General features: G+C 49.4%; 1 protein-coding gene across 10 annotated transcripts in view; it reads right to left on the minus strand.

Moving 5' to 3' along the window:
- Positions 1–13570, minus strand: part of RREB1 (ras responsive element binding protein 1) — a 135210-nt gene extending 121640 nt beyond the window's left edge. For 3 of the 10 annotated variants that reach the window (XM_048072152.2, XM_048072151.2, XM_048072154.2), the window contains exon 1: positions 13296–13567. In XM_048072152.2, the coding sequence (XP_047928109.2) occupies positions 13296–13479 (184 nt within the window). In that variant the 5' untranslated portion in view covers positions 13480–13567. Of the gene's footprint in view, positions 1–9172; positions 10472–12568; positions 13135–13295 lie in introns of those variants that run through there. The other 7 variants (XM_048072156.2, XM_048072153.2, XM_013179274.3 and 4 more) reach the window with 5 other exon arrangements.
- Between the last annotated feature and the right edge of the window lie 1892 nt (positions 13571–15462).

Here is a 15462-nt window from a genome sequence, read left to right on the forward strand (position 1 = left end):
ATAGGTTGGCTTACCCCTGTCGCCTAGATTTGTGCGCTGCATACCACTTGCAAGCAATTCAAGCATGACTTCTGTGTTGGGGAAACACCACAAGACTAGCAGCAGGACTACGCTGGCACAGGCCTACTGGGAAAATCAACTCCCCAGCTGTGGGAAGAAGCAAAGCCGGCGGAGACTGCAATCACCACGTCACCCTGGAATCCAGTTTCATGTCCAGTCCAACCTCGTTCTGCGATCGAGCTGTACAGTTCTGGAAAAGCTGGTATCCTCTTCCCTCAGCATTTCAAGCCACACGTCAGATTCTCCTGTGACTTTTGGAAAGTACTGCACTAGTGTTTAATAGGAAGAAGTCGTCTCAGGCCTGAGAGGAACTCGCATTCATTTGGTTCAGTATCAGTCGAGGGTAATTCTTCTGCACTGTGAACCCTGCATCAGGGCAGCCAGACAGACAGCCCCACAGCCCTTATTCACAGAGGCCTTCCACACCAGGCACTCCTGCTATCAACTTCCAGGCCAAGACAGCTTCAGTAAACCACAGGGCGAGGTGGGTGCCGTCTCTCTGGATCAGCAGAAGGGAGTGCAGACTTATGCTCTTATGTGCGCTCCCTGCCCCTGCTCGAGCCAGCGCAGGAGGCAAAGTGAGCGTACGTTACACGCTCACTGCAGGATGCCACATCCTGCCGTATTTCATACGGCTTCCCAAGGCAAGCCAGATACTTTTCAAACACAGTATGATGTTTGACAGTATGATCTGTCACAGTATGACAAGTTCTCAGAGACAACACAGGAGAGAGAGAAGGGAATGGCACTGACAGATTTTTCCAACAGTACCCAACTGTTCTTAGCCATGCTTCTCTTAAAAGGAAAAAAGCAAGCAAACAGACACACCGCAGACACACACAAACTTTACAACGCTTATTCTTTCTGCTTCTTGCTTTTGGAAACTTGTTCGGCTTTTATGAATTTCTCGTAACTCTCACTCACTCATCCAAAACCTTCCCATTGCTACAGAAAGCAGAGGTCTGCTTCAGAGAGCAAACAACAGGGGGGAAAGAAAAAAAAAAAAAAGCAGCTTTTTTATGCACTGCTTTCCCCCCTCAAACCTGCTCCCAGCCGTGCCCCCCTGCGCCCCCCACACACGGTGCAGGGTTTTAAGGAGCGCTGGTTGTGCTGACATCAGTGAGGCTCTGGGGGCTATCCAGGCAGCTGTTCCTGCTCCTGTTCATGGCCGAGAGCCAAGTCGCTCTGCCTTTTTGGTGATGTTCCCTCCTGCCGGCTACCCCCACTCCCGCCCACACGTCTGCAGGGTGGGGCGAGGTGGCCACTGGCAGCCTTTCCAAGGAAACCTAAGGAAAAAAAAAAAAAAAAGAAAAAAAAAGGCTGTTTTCATTTCCAGCCTCTGGTAAGAAGCGTTCAGTAACTTTTGACAGCCAGGCTGTGGGGTGAAGGAACTGCAGTTCTTCTTCCCGAACAGGCAGGGCCCACGATGCCCTGAGGACTTTGTCACCTAGAGGAGAAAGACATGTGCTCTGTCCTCCCCCTGCCCAGACACGGGGATTGCCTGGCAACCCGCAGGCCCTGCTCTGTACAGCTGTTCCCCTGTTTTAAAACAGACCCCCATCCTTGGAGGCAGCTGTTCTCCAGCCAAATGATGATAGCAGAGCAGCAAAAAGCTCACCCAGAGCAACCCGCGAGCGCAACGCGGGTGCGAGATGTCTTCCAGAAGCAGCGAAGGGGCCACTGCAGTACTTTTCCTTCCCTCTGCTGCTCCCTGCAAAGGCACCAAGCAGCGCGAGGACGCGTGAGCTGTGCCAGGACACCTTTTGGTCCGGCCGGCCCCACTGGCGCAAGTTTTCAGCAGCTGCCTGCCTGCAGTAATCCCAGCGGCAGAGAGCATCCCTCCGCTGAGCCGCAGCCAGATTCAGGGAGCGAAAAAGTGGCAGCCAAGCCAACTTCACGTACGGCCTCGGAGCCTGCAGCTCAGACCCCATGTCAAGATTAGGAAAGTATGCACACACAGAGAACACATGAGCTGCTGGAGCGCTTTGCTTTAACTCTTGCAGACGCCGTGCGTCAAAGGAGTTTGGGTTTGCAGCCACATCTAGCGCCGCGTCTCCTCAAGGCCGGCTCTTCTCAGGCCACAAGACCGGCTACACCTCCTTAAGCTGAGCAGTGTTTTCTCAAGTAGGTCAGAAACGGAAGGCAGTAAGATGCGTTCACAGTCACAGCTCAAATGGGTTAAAGATTCTGGCTTGTGTCACGAATACTTTTTCTGCAAGTTAAACACAGGCCCCAGTCCTGAAACACTTCCCTTAACTTCACCCATGCCAGTATTTTGACTTAAATGGAACAGCCTCCTTAAACAGAATTATATCTATGTTTGAAGTGTCTGCAGGATCAGTGCTTGGCATGATCTAGACTTGCCTCCGACATACACACAAAGGCAAATTTTAGAAATACCGTGAGAGCCATCAGGCCAAGCTGCATTAAGATAAAAAGAAAAAGATATAGATGGTAACACCCAGCACAGCAAATTTTACATCTGTGTGTGTTGTAGGACAAGACATTGGGACAGGAGAAGTAGAGGTGCCTGAAAGCTACAGCTGGAAGCAAGAGGAGGGTCCCTACCACTTGGTTTATCGGGGCAAAGAGGAGCCTCAAAATCGAGTAGCCACGTACACCATCAGCTCCAGAAACACTGACCATTCCAGGAATCACTTGGGATTTTTTTTTAAGTTATTATTCCTTAGAAGAGGTCCAACTGAGTGCAGTAATGTTAGCAATTCTCCACGGCAAAGAAACCCCCTTCAGCCAAGAAACAAAACCGACTCCTTCCTTCTGTATACCCAGCACAAAAGCGGCAGATACAAACACGAGTTTCTCTGGAACAAACCAGTCAAATTCATTCAAATCTTCACAAAGTGCAGTAAGGTAAAACCCATTCCTGTTCCCAGAGCTTATTACAGTAACATGACTAAACATGCTCAGCAGTCCAATTTGATAGGATGCATCCATTTGCTGATGCCAGAGGAAGATGCATGTCTCTTATACGTGGCACCGCTCTCACAGGCTGCTTTTCAAAAGATGTTTTGAAAAGCGACCTGCTGCGTACATTCTTAACAAGTCATAGTATCACCGGCTGTGCAAGTGTTTGACCTCTACTTGCTATGCACTGTGGACAAAAATCTGACATCAGCTTATTCCAACCTTAGTAACACCAAACTGCTCCTATAAAGGCGCCTGGAACAGCCTACGACAGTGCACCGATAAACTCCCAGACGGACCCCCGGAGTGCTGAAAATGCAACTAGGTTAGTACACGAGCCCACATGTTTTAAATTTGGTTTGGTTTAATCCAAGTAAGTAACCTGATTAAAATGGGAGTCTTCTCTGGAGGTCTAATTTCTAGATGTTTCCATTACTCCATATGCTTTCATGTTGTATAAACATAACGAATGATACATACATCACTGTTGGGGTGATTTAAGAATTCAGTTTAAAGCTACAATGCAAGTCACTCAAGGCAAGAGAATTAGATTACTTTCTGAATGGCACGAGCCAGCAACTGCATTTCGTTTCAGTCCTGGGAACAGGACATACCGAGGGGTGATATCTTTCTAATCCCAGTTTCTTCTAATTTCTGCATTTCAGAACTTTAATATTTGACATTTTTACATTCAGACCTAAAGCAAAAGTGAGAGAGGATGCAGTCTGACTGTGATGTTTTCAAACAAGTATTACATTGAGGAGCATATCTCCTTCTAAACCAAGCACCACACAGCCCCCTGAACATGTGCATATTCTTGCACCGTTACCTAGAGAAAAAACACCTGAATCCTTGTCCCTCGTGTGCAACCTAGGCATTCAAGAGAGCTACCCAAACTGTGCCTTGCAACCAAAGCTCTCTGTTTATACACGGACACCTCAGCGGCAGCAGCGCAGGTTCCCAGCATGCCTCAACCTTGATATCTGGAAAGACTCCACCATGGGGTAAGAAGATAGTTATAATTAAACATTTATACTGAGGTACTGCCGAGCAGGTCAGTTCCACAGTGTGCTAGGTGGCTTTTCAAAACTCAGTAATTGAATGCTGATCCCTGCCCCGAAGAGTTTACAGTGTAGGAAATCAAAGCCTAACACTTGGCATCTGTATAGTGGGAATTAAACAAAGACCACCACCAGCTCGTTTCTTGGGTCTGTGGACTAGGCAGCTCGTATAAACATCCATTACCAGAAAGAGTGGAATTTTTACATCAGCGATCTGGACTTTCTTAATCCACATCTGTGCTACTGAGTTGCGCAGCCCTGTTTGAATCACCCGCCGGGACAGCAAATACAGCGTGCAGTTTGTATGTGCTCCTGGCATCCTCTTGTCCAACGTAAATTATTTTTGGCCAACACACTTTTTAGTGATCATTTGAAAAAGAAAGACAGTGAGCACACAAACAGAAGCATTTACTGCAAGTCAAGTGCAGGCAAGACGGAGGCTGCCAATGCACCAGGCCAAAAGTTGGGTACCAGCAGATCCTTCTGCAGGGGGTAACTCGCTGGACGACCCCAGGCATGCATCAGTACATTCGCTATGCAACACCAGCACACATTGGCTGTTGGGCAGACCACAGCCACATGCAAGCCCGCGGCGTTCCAAATCTACTAATCCACATCTTTTCCTATGGAGACTAAGGGTTACGCAAGGGTGTAAATAAAAACTCCAGCCCCAAACACGCAGGGGCCATCTCTGCCCCAGATCCATCCTTGGGGAGAATCCTCTGCATTCTCCTTTTCCTGCAGGGAAGGACAGGCTTGGGAAGGACAAGTCCTCCTCCCACTCACCAGAGGGAATATACTCACGAAAGCTAGAGCATTGCCTCTACGATTTAGAAAAGGGATGCCCACGCTGTTTCAGCGTTGTCCAAACCCAGGATGGAAGAGAATTTAGTCAAATAGGCTATTATAGCTCAAATTCAGTTTTTTGTTTATCATACAACCTCCTGAAATAGATGCACTGAATTTATAACTACACCTGTAGGAATTTCAAGCAGCAGAAAAATACAAAGGCACCATTAGTGTTTCAGTTTTTTAAAGTTTCCTGGCGTCTTTCATGCTATGAATGCTCAAGAGCTTTCAGCTGTACATACCCCACACAAAATCTTAGTCCAGTGAAGTCTGAAAGAGTTTTGCTGTTGATTCGAGTGAAGCCATGTTTTCCACTTCTACATACTATTTACACATCTACTGATTTATTAAACACGTAAAAGCAACCGTAATGAGACACAATCTGTGTTCAGCTTGGCCCACTTAGCAGTTCCATGAAGGCATTTGCTGACTATGGAGCACTTAAGATGAGAAACCTTACCACTTACTCCTATCTTTTTCTTTCTCAAGGGAAAAGGGAGCCATGGAAAATCCTAAGTCACTAGATTTAAAGAGCTTACAAGTTCCAAGAGCTTTGAAAGTACAGATTGGAAACGGCTTGAGGTGCAGTTAACGGGGCTGCCGAGCGTACAGAATCCACCAGTTCCTTCCTGCAGAGTTTATAATCTGCATGGCTTCCTTCTGGGGTAACTGGCATCCACTCTGAGGTATCGATCACTTCGCCCACCCCTAGGAATTCACCCTCTGGTTAGGCAGAACGTGGCAGTCATTCCCAGTCACTTCACATTCAGCAAAACAACACTGATGCTTCCCAAAAAGGAGGAATGGAGACAGAGGACCGAGAAGATTTCTACTTCAAAATGTAGGTGACACTGATATGAAAATGATAAATTCCTCACAGTTTAAGGAGAAGCACGGTTTCCAACAATAAACTAAGTTTACATCAGGGAATTAGGGGCACGGTGATATAGCTCTCTTTACCATTTCGCAACATGACAGTCGGGCTCCTGCCAGTTCAAACACTGCTAAGAGATCTTCCCAAGCAGAAAAGCCACCTATCTGCTGTGAAAGCTGGAAGCTGATCCAAGACTTGTTCCAGAAGCTGCCAAGGACCACAGCTTTGAACCTTACTTGGAAACGTGGTAAAGTGTACTAGCTGGCACCTGGCTGGGCTGTCTGATAAGGAAGAAGAACCATTGATACCTGCAGCCGCTAGAAAAAGAGAACAAAAGAAATATGTCCTCCAAATCAACTAAACGCAAGGCATAAGTTACATCTCCATTGAGAAGAACTCATCATTGCACTCATACTTCTTTGCCTGGAAAGTAGAGTCATAAACAGAAGCCCTCAGTAACCCAGCTCCATCTCTTCCACATCTATCTTCTGCAGCACGCAGTTCCACCTCCTGGACCTTCAGAGTCTCACCTAAAAAGTGAGCCTCCTGCTGCAGCTTTCCTTCCTTCTACCCAAAAAGATCAGGACGCTCAGACCGTGGAACATCTGAGCGGTGCCACAAGTTATCCAAGTGCACACCGGTTCAGGATCCCTTAAGGCTTTTGGGGAGAAGAAGAGGACAAAGCCAGCAAGCACACACCCAAGACGCCACAGCCACCTGTTGTCCTCAATACACAGGCAACTGCATGAGCAGCAGAAAAACACGTGCACTTGGATGAAGAACAGTACATGGGTATTCACGTCCTGGCCGCTTCTCATGTGCTCAACACCCTAAGAGCAATGAGACACAACAAACTTAATTTGAGGAGGAAAATGCATTTTGTGTAATAGAACAAGGAGAGGAACTTACTTAAACTAGGCTCTTTCCCCTACCCAAAGCTGTGAGTGGTCCAAATTAACAGTAATGTTGCTCCCTAAAGGAAACAAAAGGAAGTACTGCTGCTGATTACTGCAAAATCCAAAGCAGTTCTCCCTTGCCTGGGCTGCAGCACCAGCAGTGTGAAGGAGCACGGCCTCAACACAGGAATGGATTTATTGCTGTGATGCAAGTACTGCAAGCAAAACACTCCCAGGCGCTGATACATCTGAGCACTGACATCACCTGCCGTAAGGAACGGGACTAACAAGGGCTCCTGCTAAAGCCAGCTAATCACACAAGGTAAAAGCAAAGGCCAGCTACACTTCAACGTGAACATTTTGTTCCTCTCACCTTTACAGAGGAGATACATACCTAAATTAACTAAAAAATGTTTGTCAGAAGTTGATCATCCTCCGTTTTCAAAGGATGGGTGATGCAGGCCACACATTTCTACAACACCTACAAGTCAGTTTGTGCTGTATCAAGAAAGCATGCTTTACAATCTCCACCAGGAGATGACAACCAGAGAAGTCTTACATGTATCAGGGGCTAACACTTCCATTATTAAGCACAAAATACATTTATTTTCAGAGGCAAATTAGCAAGTCGCCCAGGCATACCAGCATAGAAAACTTCTAAGGTGCTTAATGTACTTTTTACTCAAACCCACTTAAAAGCCAAAATTTAATTTTTCGAAGCTGCCAGTGATTGCACTGTTAAGTCCCTTGGCCACAGTGTATAATCAGCTCTCCCAACACTTGTTGAGAGTTCTGCACAAAGTAACGTCCCTCGTGCGAACCCATCTTCAAAGGAACATCAGACACCAGACCAAGGAAGGGGATGTCTTCTTCACAAGGAAAAAATCTTTCAAGATCCTAAGTGAATAAGATTAAGCACGACATGGTTTCGGTGAGTAAGGTTAGATGCAGGAAAGCAGCGGAATGTGAAAGTTGCATTCCAGGTGCTTCTGCAGGGACACCAGCAAAGGAGATGGGGGAGGCAATCAAGGCATTAAAGGCCTCTCTCTCTAATGGTCCTTGAATACCTATTTCAGGCCAGGAGCCTAACAATGCCCCTGGGGGATATTGACAGCTTTTCTTTTCCCTTGCTCTAGCATCTCTGTGGACTCTGCAGGTGAATCCTGTTGTTAAAACAGCTGCCTTTCTCTACATCTCTAAAGAGGTATTCAGATTCTCTTAGCATTACTTAGTTGAATCACCCTAAATAAACAGTCTCCACCCATCAACTACTTCTTTTGTGTAAAGCACCTATTCAAAGGCAACCACCTTTATTGATTCCTAGGCTGGCCAACCTGAAGGCTGAAATACTACAAAAAAAAAAAAAAAAAAAAAAAAGTAGGATACACCAGAAGTGCCTGTGTCATTTCTAAAGGAAACACGGGTCCAGGTGCTGTTCGGTTACATCAAGCAATTTATTTCTGACTGCAGCAGGCATCTCTAACAGCTTTAACACTGGCACAGCTGCAAGACAAGTATCCCACTGACTCTTCTCCCTTTTGTCCAGGCCCTTTTTCTTGTTTCGACCCTTTTACACCACTGGGATAGGGCAGCACAAGCCGAACGAGCCACCTAACAGGAGTCCACAGCATATGGCCCAGCTGGCAATTACCTGCACTTTTCACCTTTCCCCGTAAAACCCTAGCGTGAGCTTTAGGTAAGTTTTGTCACACCCTGCTCTGAGCAACACGCGGAGGGAAGGCAGGTGAGATGCTCTGGTACTGCTGCCCCGCACTCATTTCCGAGCTGCTGGCCCTCAAAACCAGAGGACAATTTTAGGACAATTCCTGTCCAGAAGTACCCCAGAACAGAGTCAGCACTTCGCACCTCAGCCGAGCTCACCTCCTTTCATTTTTAACCACAGGCTGATAACCAAACCAGACCTGGCAAAGCTTGGCAACTTTTGAGCCCTCCCCGGCTCCACAGGACCAGCTAACTTTTCAGTGCATCACCAGAGCGCGGCATTTCCAAAGACACCCAAATCCTTCCTTGAAAATCACTGTCTATAAAGGTACCTCTAAACGGAAGGCAGGGGGCAGCTCCCACAGCTGCCGTTTCATGTAGGATATTACAAACCACCACACACAGGAAGGACTCATCTTGCGCCTCCCCAAAGAAAATCTGCTTTAACTTCTGGACAACAACATGGCACGTCAAACCTCCCACCTCAAAGCCAGAAACAAGGCTGTTTAAATCATCGCACAGTCTCAGGAGGCAATTCCTTCTCACCCCCAAAGTTTACATTTGCTCCTCCAGACGCTTCTCAAAAAAGTTGCAGGGTACCCGAGCACTACATCCACGATGAAGCTGTGCTCAAAAGAACACAAAGCAGTTCCTGGCCCCTTTCCAAGGCGCAGAATACTCCTGAAAAAGCATATTTTAAAGCTGTAATCCCACGACCGGCGTTTTGCTTGAATTCATAAAGGAGGTAAAAGAAAAAGACATGGAGCAACAGGCATTCTCCCTACCTCCTGAGACCTGAAAGCAGCGCTGCCGTCCTCCTCCGAAAACAATTACCTCCCAGGAAAGAAACTACCACATCATCAAGGCAGCCGTCTCAAACTGCTACCAGCGCGGTCCAATAGCGCGCTCCCTTCGCAGCAGCTTCTGCTGCACTGAAAGCAGCAGACATGACTTCACACGTTGCAGGAGCGTACACCTAAAACACAGATTTCCAAGCTTAGGCATCATCCATCAAAAAGTTAAAAGGGGCTTTTTCTGCACTTGCATAGATTTTGAGACTAACAGGATTTACTTGTTTTCTGCTTGCTCCTGGGGAACCTTTGCAGTTTCTTTTTTTCCCAACACTGTCCCTACAGGCTGCTATCCAATACACATCAGATGCTCTCGGAGAAGTGAGCAACAGATAACTCTGGAAGGACATTTGCAAAGGGCACAAATGGAGGGCCCAATCCTGGTAACGTTTAGGCATACTGGGGGAGGCTGGAATTACTTCTCTACTTAGACAACTTGACTGCTCAACACAGTCCTCTGGAAAGCTTTATTCACACATCTAAGCATTTTTTTTCAGATGTCTTACTATCAAAAACTTGCATTTTAAGTCAAACAAAAGACCACTGCAACTTAAAAAGTGAATCCCTTACAAAAACACTCAGGTTAATTTTAGCGTCCTTCTGTTTAGCTGCTTAGCAACACTTATCCTATGACCTTCTAAGCACCATCTACTTTTACAAGGGATAATGAATATAACCAAAGGGATTTATCTATATGTTTTTAATCTACACAATGTAAGTACGTGAACAGTTTTTATTTAAATAAGAAATCCAACTGAGAGCAATCCAAACTGCATTTCTGCTTAAGAAGAAACTTGCATTGGCTAAAGTCAAGCTTTTGTTACGATTGCACCGTGACTTCAGTTTAGAAAAAGTGATAACATCCTTAAGGACTGAGAAAAGCACTACAGAAGTCACTGTCTGTATGCCTTGGGAAACACTACACTTGCCTTTGGTACTGATGGAGATTGTAGATATTGCTCACAGATAATTTAAGACATTCAGCTTTCCCAGTTTTGAAACTTCAAGCATCTCCTGAACCCTCAAAATCAAAGCCAAAAGCCATTTGGTCAGAGGGCCAGCAAACACAGTAAGGAGTTAAGGGGTGCACAACCTGCATAAGCGGAGGCGGAATAAGATGTTCCACTACACTGAAATCTGCAAGCAAACAAAGCTTCAAACCCCAGCTTTGCATGAGGAGGAAAAAAGAAAAAGCCAGCAAACACCCTGTTACACTGTCTTAATAATGAGGCAAAAAAATAGGTATATATACACATGTATATGTATATATTTAATATATAAGTATATATATAAGTATATATATAAGTATATAGTAAATAAATAATACATATATACACGTGCATTTTTTAGGGTCATCAGCTATTAAACGAAATGTGAAATAGTGGCTACAAAAATAGCCACTCCTGATGGACAAATGGCAGCCTGACAATTAGAAGCTTCCTGCGAAATAAGAGCAACAGAAAAGTTTACTCAACTGTACCTACAGGATGGTGTTTTTCCAACTGCACGATGCAAATTCCGTTCCAGAGATGGATGCCGGGAGAAGGAAGGTGAGGCAGCAAAAGAGGCCACACCAGGCTGAGCAAAGCTGCCCCGTAGCAAGAAAGCAAGCTGGATGTGTCCCTGCTGGCAGGTGAGGGAGAGCCCTGGTACTCGGGCTGATTGGATGATGGATTCACACTGGTTCTGGGTTTCTAACAAACAAAAGGCCCCATTCTTCCATGGACGTACCTAACTCCCGTTAAGGCTAATGGGCATTATGCAGGCGCACAGAGAAGAGACTATATACCCTTAAGTCTTCAAAGGGAAAATTAGAACCTAAAACAAATATGGCTGGCCTGACCCCGAGTCACTGCATCCCTTTCACGCACGCTGACCCTGTGGAAAACAGGAACTGCGGTAACAAAACTCGGTGCTCGTGTCAGAACGGCTGACCTCAAGGCGAAACCTCCAGCCGCCGTACCAGCTGTCTGCTGGGCGCTGCAGGGGCAGCAGGACAGCGTTTAGCAACCGCTCCTGGCATTAAGGAGCACGTTTTGGCTTTTTCCAAGGCACAGCGCTGGAAAGGCTGGCAACACCGGCTGCATTTAGTGCCTCTCCTAGGCTGCTGCCCCCAAATCAGACTGAACTACACGGTTAGCTACTTTCTCAAGCACGTAACCACACTCGATCTTATCTAGGCCAGAAGACGGGCAAAAGAGGGAGCCAGGACTAAAACTCTCTTGTTTTCTTCCCCCCACTTCCCTCCAGAAATCAGTTCAGTGGCTCCCCGGCAGGATGCTGGCTGCTTGGTGGCCAGAACCAGGCAGCATCAGCCCCAGCCTGGGCTGGAGGAGCTGGGGGGCCAGGGGGGTGGACGGCCTCGGTGGGCCGGGAAGGGAAATGTGCTGAGCCAGGGGAAGCGCTCTGCTCGCTCCTCCCGGGCGAGGATGCCAAGCAGACAAGGATATCACAGCTGAGAGGTGAAACGAGGGAAAGTTGGTTCTTTAGGGTGAAAAAAGACTAAACAAAACAAAAGCAGAAAAAAAATACAAGGAAAAAAAAAACAACCAACCCCGCGTGCGTGCGGAGGGGAGGCGGGGGGAGAAGCACAGGGAGAAGAAGCCAGAGGAAACTTATCTGCGACATGACAAAGTTCAATCCACCGCCCTCCCTCCTCTGCTCTCTGCAGAAAAAAAAGCCCGTCGGGCTGCAGCAGCATCTCAGTGCTCCCCATGGCCCTGCTCTGCCCCACAGCAGCGTGCTGGGGTGGGGGGCACGGCAGAGGAGCCCCCCTTTACCCCCAACCCAGCCCCTCCATCCCAGCCCCCCTGGTCCAGCTCCGCACGCCGCATCCCCCCCCGCCTGGGCACGGAGAACAGAGTGGGGGGGGGCAAAAGTTGGTTTCCAGCCCCGGGGCAGCCGGATTTGGGGGTTCTCCGAGAAGGGGACGGGATGGGAACACGGGGATGGGGGAGAAGAAGAGGGACCCCCCCCCGGCTCGGATGCTGCCCGGCTCCTTCCTGTAGCGGCACACAAAGGCGGCGGGGCTGGGAGACACCCCGGGGGGGCAGGGGACACCCCCAGGGCCAGGGATCACCCCCAGGGCTGGGGCCACGTCCCTCTGCCCCCCTTACCCCCATAACACCCCCCCCATCCCAAATCTCCCCGCCCCGCCGCGCAGGCCGGGAGGGGAAAGGACACGCACGTCCCGGGGGGGGGGGGGAGGAAAAGAGAGGGGAAAAATAAAAGAAAAACCCTTTAAAAAGAAGGAGAAAAGAGGGACGGGGCAGCGGAGGGAAGGAAGAAGAGAAGGGAGGCGGCGGTTTGGCGGGGGGATGCCCGGTCTACCTGCGGAGGGGCGCCTTCATCCCGGCTCCGTCGCTCGGCGGGGGCCTCCCGGCCGGGCCCCGCTCCCACCGCCGGCCCCCCCGAGCGAGGGGGGGCACCGACCCCGGGGCAAAAAAAAAAAAAAAGGGAAAAGGGAAAAGGCTCCGGGCCGGGGGGGCTGCCGGAGCTGGGCTAGAAGATGTGGCTTCCTCGCAGCCCCATCCAAATTGTGGCTGGTTAAAAATAAACTTTGCAGCGGGAGGGGGGGGATGAGCTGGCCGGATTCCTGAGCTCAGACGGTTTAATATGGATGAGCATCAGGTCCTGGAGGCAAAACGCCGCGGCTGGTGCCGCTGGTTGGTAGAAAGTCTGCAACAGGGAAGGGGGAGAGAAAAAAAAAGAAAGAGAAAAAAAAATAGGAGCCGCGGAGGGAGGAGAGGAGAGGGAGGAGCGGGGGAAGGGAAGAGGGAGGCTGCACGAACTCATCATCATCTCCACCGCTGCCAGCCAAACTTTTTTCCTCCCCCTTTTTTTTTTTTTTCGCAAGGAAACTTTTTCCTTCCTTCCCCCCGACGAGCGTTTCGCTTTTTTCACCGCTCTCCCGGCCGACCGACAACACGCCGCGACCTCCTCACCCCCCCCACCCCAAAGCCCCCGGAAAGTTTGTTTTTTTTTTTATTTCCACCCCCCGGTCTGGAAAGAGCCCTCCCGGGGGGTCCCGCTCCTGCCCTTTGTGCGCGGTACTTACGCCGGACTTTGCTGGGGCTGGGCTGCTTGCGGCGCGACATGCCGGGAGGAGCCGGGGGGGGGACACCACCACGGGGGGGGCACGGAGGGGAGGGGGAGGGCTCCGCGGCCTCGTTCCGGGAGAGGGAAAAAAAAAAAAAAAAAAAGCGCTCAAAATGGCGTTTGGGTGGCTGTGCAAAGTTCATCAAGTCGGCGCTAAGTCGCCGTCCGCCCGCGCCGCCCCGCAGGGGAGCGATGGGCGCGCGGCGGGACCCCGGCGCGCTCCGCGGCCCGCCCGCCCCCGGCCCGCCCCCGCGCAGCCCCGCGGCCCGGGCAGGCGCCGCCTCACGGGGAGACCGCCTCCGGCCGGGGGCGCGCCGCTGCCGCCCGGCAGCATCCGCGGCTCGGCACGGCTCGGCACGGCTCGGCACGGCGGGGGGCCGCCAGGTGCCCGCCCGGCCCGGCCAGGAGCCAGGTAGCGGCGGCCGCACGGCCGGGGCGGGCAGCGCCCGGGGGCGAGGCAGCTGCGGTCTTACTTTTTCACCCTCTTTTTTCCTCTGTTTTTTTCCCTTTTACACTTTTATCATTTCCCCCTTTACTATTTTTTCCACTTTAATACTTTCCCCCTTTACTACTTTCCCCCTCTACTGCTTACTCCCTTTGCTATTTTCCCCCTTTACTACTCTTACCCCCTTTATTATTTTCCTCTCTATTCTTCTTTCCTCCTCCTTTATTACTTCCCCCCCCCCCCCCCCCCCCCCTTTATTACTCTTCTTCCCCCCTTCGTTACTATTTTATTTTACCTCCGAAAGCCCCCATCCCGGTCCCTGCGGGGGCCAGCCGCCCATCCGACAGGACCTCCCGGAGATCCTGTTTATCAGGGCATCACTTCACATTTAACAGCACATCAGCACAGGAGCGTGAGGTCCAAGCAGCACATCCAAGCAAAGGCACGGCTCGGGTGCTTGCAAATGCAAGAAGTCACCCGGTGCACACAGACACAAACCACCCTGTGCTCCCTCCTGTCACTTTTGGTGCGGTGGAGGTTGAGAGGGCTGGAGGGCTCTGCAAGGGATGCAGGGGAGCTGGATGGAGTCACAGGGATTTCACTTCACAGCCAGTTAAGAGCTGTGTGGCAAATAGGAAGAGCACATAAGAACCAAGTGTGTGGAAACACTGAAAGCTCAATGGAGAAAAAAAGTAAAACTGGTTGGGAGGAGTGCAATCGTGACTATGAGGAACTAGCTTACTCTTCAAGGAAATGGTTATTTACACTATTTCTGAGCTAATAAAAGCAGGCCTTTTAAAGCTGTTACTTGTGAGATGGAACCTGAAGTCGCAGGCTGGTGTGTAAAGAAGTCAAGATCTGGCCAGGAGGCAACTGGCTTGTACCAGCCCACGTGGTACCCTAGCTCAGGACTGGAAAGGGATTCAAATGGAAAGGAGGGCTACATTCCAGGCAGGTGACAGTGAGCCTTTTGCCTGCAAGGTGCCCTCATTAAGTTTGTCTAAGCAGCGCTCTTTGCACATGTTGGATAAAGGCGTACATGTCGGGAATAGTCAGAACCCATCCCAAGGCCATCAGCTGTGTCTCGGGCCAGGAATAACCATCTTCCCTTCCATATTCCAAGTAAAACAACTGCAGTTCTGGTGATTGGGAACCTGGGAAGGCCACAACTGCAAGACTGAAAGGCTCACACGTGTATCCACAACACGAAACATCAGCTCTAACTTACATGTATTTGCTGCAGTGGTTTCTGCAAGCTGAGTTTTTGTCAGCTGAGTTTTGTGCGGTACTACATGTGAGTTTTGTGTATAAATTTCTGTGCCAGTGAGGTCTGTTAAAACTGGGATGCTGACTGACAGAACAGCTCTAGAAAGCTTTCCCCACAAGACAGCCAACATTAGAAAGTGCATTCCAATTGTTCTGCTACAAGGTTCTTATTTTCCAAAAAGCAAGCAAACAAACAAAAAATAACAATCGAGGGAAGTCATTACAAATAAATTAATTGTAAGGTGCCTTTAACCGTTTCATCTCTGTCCCTATTATGCCTGCCAACCCGCAGCGATAAGGCTGTTGGTAAATCGAGTAGCAATGTAGCCACCTTACCTCTTTACTTGAGTGTCTCTTGCTGACAGGCATCCCATCAAACCAAAATTGGAACAGTTGTCCACTTCAGGCTCAGACC

Source organism: Anser cygnoides, chromosome 2, assembly GCF_040182565.1.
Source record: "Anser cygnoides isolate HZ-2024a breed goose chromosome 2, Taihu_goose_T2T_genome, whole genome shotgun sequence".
NCBI lineage: Eukaryota > Metazoa > Chordata > Aves > Anseriformes > Anatidae > Anser > Anser cygnoides.